Source organism: Mizuhopecten yessoensis, unplaced genomic scaffold (assembly GCF_002113885.1).
Source record: "Mizuhopecten yessoensis strain PY_sf001 unplaced genomic scaffold, ASM211388v2 scaffold7167, whole genome shotgun sequence".
NCBI classification, from domain to species: domain Eukaryota; kingdom Metazoa; phylum Mollusca; class Bivalvia; order Pectinida; family Pectinidae; genus Mizuhopecten; species Mizuhopecten yessoensis.
Window position 1 is genome coordinate 269,437 of NW_018406914.1, and position 10,552 is coordinate 279,988.

General features: G+C 37.8%; 1 protein-coding gene across 1 annotated transcript in view; it reads right to left on the reverse strand.

The window, feature by feature from the left end:
* LOC110453194 overlaps positions 1 to 8,245 on the reverse strand; it is an 11,532-nt gene extending 3,287 nt beyond the window's left edge. Inside the window, exons 1-6 of the mRNA XM_021502046.1 lie at positions 7,835 to 8,245; positions 6,598 to 6,876; positions 4,695 to 5,189; positions 4,270 to 4,394; positions 3,736 to 3,957; positions 979 to 1,578 (exon numbers count right to left, since the gene is read on the reverse strand). Of these exons, the coding sequence (XP_021357721.1) occupies positions 979 to 1,578; positions 3,736 to 3,957; positions 4,270 to 4,394; positions 4,695 to 5,189; positions 6,598 to 6,876; positions 7,835 to 7,987 (1,874 nt within the window). The 5' untranslated portion in view covers positions 7,988 to 8,245. The remainder of the gene's footprint in view (positions 1 to 978; positions 1,579 to 3,735; positions 3,958 to 4,269; positions 4,395 to 4,694; positions 5,190 to 6,597; positions 6,877 to 7,834) is intronic.
* Between the last annotated feature and the right edge of the window lie 2,307 nt (positions 8,246 to 10,552).

Sequence of the window (10,552 nt, forward strand, 5' to 3'; positions counted from 1 at the left end):
ACCTAGGGATGCTTCCAGTCTAATATGGTTGATATCCATCACTTAGTTCCAGAGAAGAAGTCGCTTAAAGCAATATAGCCAAATAACCCTTTTTGGTCCCGCCCCCCAGCCCCCTGGGAGGTCAGCCCCACCATTTGTACAATTTTGAATCCCTGCATCCCATATATGCTTTTGATTAAATATGATTGATATCAAGCCCATAGTTCTACAGAAGAAGTTGTTTGTAGAAATAAAGCCAAATTACCCCTTTTTGGCCCCGCCCCTCAGCCCCCTGGGGGGTCAGCCCAACCATTTGTACAATTTTGAATCTCCACAACCTAGGGATGCTTCCAGTCTAATATGGTTGATATCCATCACTTAGTTCCAGAGAAGAAGTCGCTTAAAGCAGTTTAGCCAAATTTCCCCCTTTTTGCCCCGCCCCTCAGCCCCCTGGGGGGTCAGCCCCACCATTTGTACAATTTTGAATCCCACCACCTAGGGATGCTTCCAGTCAAATATAGTTAAATTCCAATCAGTGGTTTAGAAGAAGAAGTCGTTTAAAGAAATTGTTGACGGCCGGACGCCGGACGCCACGGTATGGCATAAGCTCACCTTGGTCCTTTGGACCAGGTGAGCTAAATATATGTTCAAAAATTGTCTGGTTTGTATTCCAGAATTTGCCAAATTGTATGTAACTGTCTGAAATGTCTGGTAGGAATGTGTTTAAATTATGGAAAGACAAAGAACAAGAACAAATCAAAATTTGTCAGGTATATAATCCCAAATTTCACTACAAACACCGCCACCGCAATATTGAACAGGGCAATTATGCAGCATACCAAAATTGAATTTGCATAGATATTTGACCTTTGACCTTCGTTGGACACTTAAACCAATGAGCTATCTGACAGGTAATTGACACAGTCCAGATCAGCTTCATTGTGTCAAAACACTATGAAACATGTTTGGATAAGTTTAGAGAAGAAGATTCTCACATACCTGATGTTGTTTGCCATGTCTGCAGATTGATAGTCGATCAAGACATTATCAGTTTTAATGTCGTTCAGCAACACTTGTTTCTCATGGATCATCTTCATTCCCCAGAACAGCTGATAGACCGTAGCAACCCACTTTCTATCGGTAAATGACCGGGGGCGGTCATTCAGCAGGTTCTTCAGTGTATAGCCTTTAGCGAAGCATTCTTGTACAAGGGATACATCCTCAGGTATGAAAGGAGATACCATGAGTCCCAGACATTGTGGCACAAACTTTGTGGACTGCAGATAGAGCAACAGCTTGGCCTCTTGGTGGATATCGTACAAAGATGTGCAGTTCTCTTCATACTCTTTGACACACAGGTCCATTGTTATGGTGCAGTGTTTAGCGAAGTACACACATCCAAAACCTCCTCTGCCGAGAACTACACTATCGCTCTCTGTTTTTTCATAGGTGACATCATGATTTTGTACAACAGGGATCTTGATGTCATCCAGTGTGACTGGAATATCTCTTGAAGGGATGTAACCATACTGAGGGAAAGGTGAAAATGGTGACAGATACTTCTCTAGTTGACCTTCATACGGTATATCCTTGTGGAACCTACAAAAGAGAATGGTTTTATACAGAAATAAATAAAATTAACATTTATTACTCAATAACAACTTGTTACTGTTTACAGCTGATAACATATATTCTCCATTCAAAATCTATTTACTTAGTGTTGGCACTATAGCCTTTTAAAAGTTGGTCCCACATCGGCCATTATTGAAAGATTTAAGGTTGCACAAATCTCCCTTTCTTTATTCTTCTTCATTTGACAATGGTTTTCTCGGGTTGACAATATTCACTGTCACCTGCTAATGAATGTCATATCTATTTTGTTACACCAAAAGTCTTTGTAGCTCAGAAACGGCAGTGAACCTCGATAATGACATTTTGTTTGTTGATAGTCTGCTGTTTACAATCACTATCGCACCGGTGCTTGATAAAATTGGCTGTTGCCGTCAAACGTTCTTGTGACCATCACAGTGAGGAAACGAAGCAGTGAACGCACATTTCTCGCGCATGTGATATTTTTCACTGTCTCATGGCAATATTACCCGCGCCTCTTAAAACCAATGTATTTTCGGGCGTGACAGAGATTTTTGTTTAACTTTCTCCCAACCAATCAAATAGCTAGAAATTCACTTGAGGTGTAACAAAATTAATTATTTACACTGATGCTTATTTTCACACATCAAATTTCATGGAGGAAATATTGAATGCATGATAAATGAGGTCAAAGACAAAATATTATTATTAAGGATTTGAATTGTAGAAGTTTGCAGTAATGTATAATTGCATATAAAGCAGTTAAGATATTTAATATTCCTTTAAAACAAATGGGACAGGAAGGTCACTTTAAGAACATTATACATTATGACTAGATGCACTTGGTCTTAAAACCAAATCTATGCTTATAATCAAGATTGCTTCTGGTGCATGGTGTCACTTCAATAAAAACCTCATGGCAAAATAAGAACCAGGGGTGGAACTAGCTACTGGTCCACTGGCCTGTGGCCATTGGTTTACCAGGCAGACCAGTAGGGTTTTCAACAATCGATCCCACTGAGCCAGGAGGTATTTTGTAAATTTATCTAAAATTTCAGCAGATTTGAAAAGTTTTTTTCTAAGCAAACTTCTACATTTCAAAAATTCTGGTGGGCCAAGGGGGTCAGAAGAGTATCGAGTACCTTTTCGCACCTGCTCGGGCCAGCAGCCCTCGTTATCTTGACCAGTGCACTTCAAACAGGACCAGTGAAATTTAACTTCAACTGGCCCTTTGGACTAGTAACCGTTTTTTTTTAATTCCACCCCTGAAGAACCATACTTCAGTTAAGTTGTTATTGTTAAAATCCTGCGACCTGTCTTCAATATCAAAATCTACACTGAGAAGTAGCTGAATACATGAGAATAGGCATTTTTTATCAGTGAAGCAAGAGTATTGTGAATAGTTCATAAGTAACCAAAGGGGCTTGTATCACTAATAATTTAATATTTGACCTTGGTGACCTTGAAATCAGTCAAGACAATTTATATGGATGGGACAATTCTTGAGAAGAAGATATGTGTGTCAAAATCATTTAATTTGAACAACTTGCCAGCTGCAAACTATGCCATTGCTCAACGCCAATGTACCCAAACGAAACAGTAGCCAAAATGGGACACTTGTGGGAAAACGGCCCAAGAAACTGTCCCACAAAATTTGGTGAAGACATTGAGGTTAAAATAGTTAAATTTTGGAGCCAAAAGTTCTCAACCACACAGGATACATGGTCCGTATTTTGTTTTTGTTTTGTTAACCCCTTGATTGCTTGACTTTGCAATGAGAAATCACATTTTTTCAAATCGTCTTATATATGTGTTTTACTCATGAGCTGACGCCAAATATCATCTAAACCTGACCCTGTACCCTTCCTCTTAAAAACAGATATTTCTGGGTATTCTGCACATGAGAAAATCCTACTGGTACCTTTAGTTGCATCACAGAATTAGATTAGATCAACCACCTGGTCAAATATTTTGGTTTTGGCAGTACTCAAATTGTTTGTTCAAACAATCTGAATTGTCCAGGTAAGCAGACTTGGAACTAGCACTAGACAGAAAATTACTATTTTCATTATTCAAAAAGTGTGTTCGAATTACTATTTACCAGCCTATTCGAACTGACCAGAGGTTTACTGTAGTAAATAAGTGGGGGTTTTAAAGGATACATACCTCATTATATCTCCTTGTGACTTTCTCTTTGTCCTCTCTATGACATTGTGGGGAATTTTTGGAATGGCGGCTGTAGCCCCCTGGCGGTCCCCGCTATCAAACTTCGGAGAAGACTGGTGGTATAGTAAATCGGCTTCTTGTGTCCCTTCACCACAATCCTTTAGGGAGGCTTGTGTCCCTACACCACAATCCTTTAGGGAGGCTATCAGATCATCAAACTCACTGAAAAGCAAATTTCCGACAGATTACAAAAGATGCTTAATTATTAACTTCTGTTTCATGAAAAACATTAAATATGACTTCATAATAAAAATAGTTGTACAGTATTTGTATGTATTCATACCTCAATTCTTTAACATGCTTAATTTACCAGGTCAATTTAAAATATAACTGTTAGATGCACAGACAAGTTTGTACCAAACCATATATATATATATATACCAGTTCAAGTCAATTGCCCATAGTTGATTAATGATTATTAGTTATCATTCAGCTAATCTACACAAAATAAAAGAAATTCAAATGCAGTCTTACCTGGTGGTGAATTGAACAGACCTCGTCACAAACCCATGTACCACTGTAGCCGCTGCTGCAGTCAGCGTTATGATCATACCATTATCCTCCACTTCTACTCGATACTTCTTTGTTTTTAAGTTCACCTGTAATTTAAAGAAGAAAATAAAATATTCCTCCAATTTCACAGGTTCATGTATGACATTCTAGAAACAAAAACAAAAGTGTTTCGATGCCATTGGGAAACTGGGTTTTTTTTTTTTTATTCCTTTGAATTTTTATAATACTTTTGGTATGGTATTGGTAAACTATGAAACATCAATACAAAGGATTCTGTGAGGTGGGACTTTATATTGCATTGACAGGGAGAGAATAAGGTAAATTTTATTTGGACAAAATACATGAATATCTATTACATTACACAAATGTATTATCCTATTACACACCTTAATTGTGTTATAATGATCATTTTGGTCTTGTGGTGGTTGGTCAGAAGGGGTCATCTGTATTCCCACGTCTACACCCATTTGGCCTGCCTGTGTGCTGAATTCTGCTGTCACTGGTCTAGCCTCTGTACCAAAATGAACCATATTTGGTTTGGCCTGTGTCCCAAAATCAGCTGCACTTGGTCTGGCCTGTGTCCCAAAATCAGATGCACTTGGTCTTGCCTGTGTCCCAAAATCAGATGCACTTGGTCTGGCCTGTGTTCCGAAATCAGCGGCACTTGGTCTGGCCTGTGTCCCAAAATCAGCTGTACTTGGTCTGGCCTGTGTCCCAAAATCAGCTGCACTTGGTCTGGCCTGAACGCCACTGTCCATGGTGTCTTGTACTGCCTGTGAAGCCATATCCTTGGAGTTTATTCCTGTCCAGGGTGTCTGAGTTTCAAACTCAGCCATAGATACCCTAGCCTGCGTGGTAGCCGCTGAGGTCATTGGCCTCATCTAAAATGTTACAAACATTTAAAGGTTTTATAACTTATAACTTATGTAAGTACCTGATAACCTAAAATCTTATTGGTTAAGATTAATTTCAATTTCCACTAAGGCCAAAAAAGTATTACTTGTGTTTCCACAATCATTCTCAGAAAAGATAGGGTAAGTAGGTAGGCATATTTTGTTATTGGAAAATATTTTTACTATGCTTATATAGAGCAAGAGTTCAAACTTGATGCATTTCACTAAATGCCAATAAAAACTTCAGGGTAGGCATACACATCTAGGGTAGGTAGGGTTAGTAGAAACACAAGAATTTATTTTATTTGGCCTAATCACCAAACAATGTCCTAATAATGGATGTTCATAAAATAATAATTGATCACTGTCGAAAATTTGAATGGATCACTGTAGCTGTTATATATAACAGAATAAAATAAGATTGTGCAAAACAATGGTTTAGTTAAAAAGGTTATACTATTGACATTTGGTAATGGTATGATATGTAAACATGACATTCCAGAGTGACAATCCTTTGGAATATCCCTTCACCTCAGGTGACAGCAGTATTGTACTAAATGCTATACCCACTTTCTTGGGCTAATCACAATTCTAGAATACACCCAACAGAAAAAGGATCTATGTGATTTAAATTTCTTATTGACCTACTGGAATTTTAAGAAGACAAGACCTTGACCAAGACAATTTTACAACTATATTTATTGTTCAATAACATGAAATAATTAATAATATTCATCATATGAGGTTCTAATGTACCGCAATATCAAAACCTTGATCATAGGTCGTCTCAAAACGGTTCACAAATTATTATCCGTGGTTATAGGGCCTTTGTAACCAGCCAATATCTTTCTAAACTCCCTGGAGAGCATACAGCCGGTGCTGCCATTTCGGCACTCACTACTAGCATTCAACAATTCTAGCACTACCCAACCATGTACTCATTTACAGCTGAGTAGACTGGAACAAGAAAAGTGAAATATCTTGCTCAACACAATGGCGTGCTGTGACTCGAACCCACAACCCTTCAGTCACGAGCCCGACATCCTAACACAAGACTACCGTGCCTCAAATGAAGAAAATGGGTAATATAAAAAAGAGATGTAATTTCACAGAGGACTTTTTCTATCTCTACTGTACATTATTCAATCATATGTGTATACATCATAGGAAATAATTCATAGACATTTTGGTCTATGAAGTGAATGATTCCTATAGACCTTCACTGTTTTTTCCACTTTTATTGTCTATGAACCTACTGTTAAGTTAGAACACTGTAATCAGATTGATTTTCAAAGATTTCATTCAAGATGTGCAGGAACCCAGGCAATATGATGAGGACTCCATTGATTGAATTGAATACCCAGCACTACAGATGGTAGTTATTTTCAATAAATACCTTCTCATAGATGTTTTGCTTAACGAGTGATGGCACATCACATGTTTCCATTCCAATACCAAGGTCTGCGAGACAGTCTTGTCTGTTTCTCTCCATCACCAGGTCTTCATAAAGGCCTTTCCCTTGTTTTGACACATATCTCCATGCGTCACCATCACTCTGCCTTCTGTTTGGACTATACACAGAATATAGTTCATCTCCTAACCCTACAAAAATGTCACCATCGAGACATTTGTTGTAGGTGTCGAGGAGTTTTTCAAAGACATTGTCTCTTTGCGACTGAAACATAAAAAAAAATGCCAACATGTACTTTATAACAACTGAAGTCATGACTTCTGATGCTTGATTTACTGTTGTAGATTCAAGATTCTTTATCAGGAAAGCTATCATTCTAGATAACATACATTACATATAATAGTATACAGGCACTGAAGTTCTGTATGCATTTATATCTACATCGTGTATGGAGCAAATGAAGGACTACTGTACATCATTTGTTTTTAAAAGCGAAAATTAAAACCTTTCAAAAATCAGCATTATCTCTCAAGTCAAAATGAATATTTTTTGATAAAGTTAAGAGACAAGAAGAATGAAATCTGTTCTTCTATGTAGATGTTTCTGTACAATTATATCTTACTATCTACCAACCCAGTTTTTATTTCCTTATGTTTACTTGGCTGATTGTAGTAGTCCGTTCAAAGCATCAAATTAAAGTTCAAAGCATCAATTTAAAGTTCAAAGCATCAATTTAAAGTTCTCATCATCTAAATGATACTTGTGCAAACTCATGTCAAATCAATTTAGAAACCTTGTTCAGAGTTGAAAACAAATATATAATTTTGACTGAAGCATTTCTGATCAGTAGCAAAGCAATACACAATATTCTGTCAATATTAACAAGTCATACATTGAAATTATACATAAATTTCAGTTGATGTAAATTTCTCTGATCGATTCATTATCTCATAGTCATAGTAACTTAGCCAATATGCAAACATCAATATGTAGTTTAAGGCTTGTTTTGAAGTCTCTAGAAATATTTCCTTAACTGGTATATTACAAAATTTGTGTTTTGATTTGATATATTATTTATTTGAAGTAAAATTGCATTATATTTCCGTTTTCATCAACAGAAGAACAGCTGAATCATGTACATCGCCATATTGTTTGCCATAACAATGATAACCTGTCAACCATTAAATGATTAATTACACTTGCATGAGACAAAGTTACTCACCTGCTGAATAGTTATGCTTTCTATCCACCTGGAACTATTTAAGCCACAGACTCTAGGGACAGAACATGTTCTCTTTCCGAATATTTCAGTGTCTAACACTGACTTATTCGTCTTGTAATCCATCCTTCTTTCCCCAAATAGAAACCCAGCCATTTTGCTCGCGGCCTCTATCGTTGCTGAGGAGTCGCTCGTATCTTAGCGCCAGCTGAACACTAGTCTTTGTCACCAAGACGCTCGTGCTACTAGTAAGCTAAAATGTCGGAAAGGACAAGAGTCTGGATGATACAATGTCCGAAGCGCTATCTAGCGGATAACAATAAAAGTACGGCAGGTAATTATAAATCGTCCAAAGTGTCACGCCTTTATGCGTCATATAGCTACATGTTATGTGTTGACGGATATATAATAATACACAATAGAGCGAAGCATTGACCGTATTGTGTACTGTAGCGATTAATCTACCCTGTGGGTAGTGGGGTGTCGTTCTAAGTGGGATAAATGCCAAATGAGGAAGTTGTGTCTTTTTAATGATTTAATTTAATTATGTAGATAATGGATTAACAGTGCAAAAAGTAAACAAAAATGTTATCACTGATAAATGGTGTTTAACATGCATTTTGATTGAAGCATAACAGTTACCAGATACCAGGGGGGGGGNAATGTCGTATCTGGGAAACCCTTTAGTCTGATTATTAACAAGTTTAACTCGACTTTTTATATGAATAATATTACATTTTGTACTTCACTAAGTAACGTCACAGTATATCAATATATCAATACCATACTATCAGTTCCAAATATGTTTGTTCATTTTTCATAGATAGATAGGCCTACCATGTACTTTTCATATCTAGGCCTATCACAATTTGATATTTAGGGGGCGTGGTTATAAAAATAAAACCGCGAAATATCATCAGAATCCTGGGTTTTAGTGAATATTTTGCTGTGATCTACAATGTCTATTCCCTCTAGGATCTTGTATGTTTGGATCAGGTCAGCTCGGTGTCTTCTGTACTCTAGAGTAGGTCATCCTAGATGGCGCAGTCTCTCTGAGTAGGGTTTGTTTGCTAGACTGGGAATTAGACGAGTTGCCCTCCTTTGTACATTTTCCAGTAGTTTGATGTCTTTTAGCAAATATTCATGGTGTGGGCGGACGAGAGATTTATACAGCGATAAAAACATATTTTTGTCTATAAATGTAAAAGTTCTATAAATGAGGCCTAGATTACTGTTGGCTTTTGCTACAGAAGTTGATATGTGATTTTCAAATTTTGCCTTGCTGTTTACAACGACTCCGAGGTCTTTTTCACTGTCTACTGTACAGATATTGTGTATCTGATCATCCTGCTCGATAGTGTAATGGTGATTGTCCCTCGTCTGTCCAATATTGAGATGTTTGCATTTGTCCACATTGAGTGTCATGAGCCATGTGACGGTCCAATCGCAGATTGAGTTACGACCTGACTGGAGATGGTCTGTATCTTCGTTGCTGTTAATTGTTCTGTAGATTTTTTAATCGTCTGCGAAAAGTTTTGTTGTACTGGAAATGTTATCTGGGAAGTCGTTGATATATATTAGGAAGAGTATTGGTCCTAACACACTCCCCTGTGGGACCCCGCTCGTGACGTTTATTGAACTTGACTCTGAACCGTTCACTACCACTTTTTGTTTTAGGTTCTTCAAAAAGTCTTCTATCCAGTTGAGTGTTTCGCCTTCCACACCAAAACTCGAAAGTTTATGTAGTAGCCTTCTGTGAGACACTTTGTCGAAGGCTTTGCTGTAGTCTAGGTACACTACATCAGTTGTCTCTCCTTTGTCTAGCCCTTCCATCCAATCTTCCAGGGATTCTAGTAGTCGGGTTGTGCATGATCTACCGGGTCTAAAGCCGTGTTGGCAGTTCGTAAAGAAGTTGTTTGTTTCCATGTGTTCGAATAGTTTGTCCCTGATGATTCGTTGTAGAATTTTGCTGGCCACTGCAGTTAGGCTTATTGGACGATAGTTATAAGGTTTCTTTTTTGAGCCACTTTTGTGGATAGGTGTTACATTGGCCTCCTTCCATGCTTTAGGTAATTTTCCTTCTTGGAGTGATTTTTTAAACAGTTGTGTTCATGGCTTCTTTATTTCTGATATTGCCTCAACGTATAGTTTTGGATGCAGACCGTCTGGACCAGGGCTTTTGGTGGGATTGACCTTTTATATTGCTTTTTGTACAAGCTCTTCAGTTATTTCAATCCTGTTCAGTGGATTCTAGTAATCTCACACGGGGTAGGGAAAGTCAGCTGACACGCGCTATGACGTCATAAATGAATTGTCGACGTGACATCATTGTATTGTTTCCGTGATGTCATACCCCTTGTTGCGAATGGGGAATCCTCCTTCTCAACCCTATGTTTTGTGGTTTTGGCGGAAGAATCAAATCGATGTTAATTTGTAAGTATGTGAGAAGACCAATCAAACATGGGTCTGTTCCATGCATTCGAAACACCTCGCCCAGTTCCATCCAACGTTAGATGACCGAATCGGCCGAGAAGTTCCGAGTGCTGTTCCATGGACAGAGATATCTAGCTAAACCCGATATATACAGGGATATCTCAACAACAAAACTAAAAATATAGAAGATCAGGTTTTGTTCAATAAATATCGAAACCATGTACAGAGAATGTGTAAAACTGCTAGAACTCAATATTTCATCCCGAGGGTTTGAATAACCTTATCCTT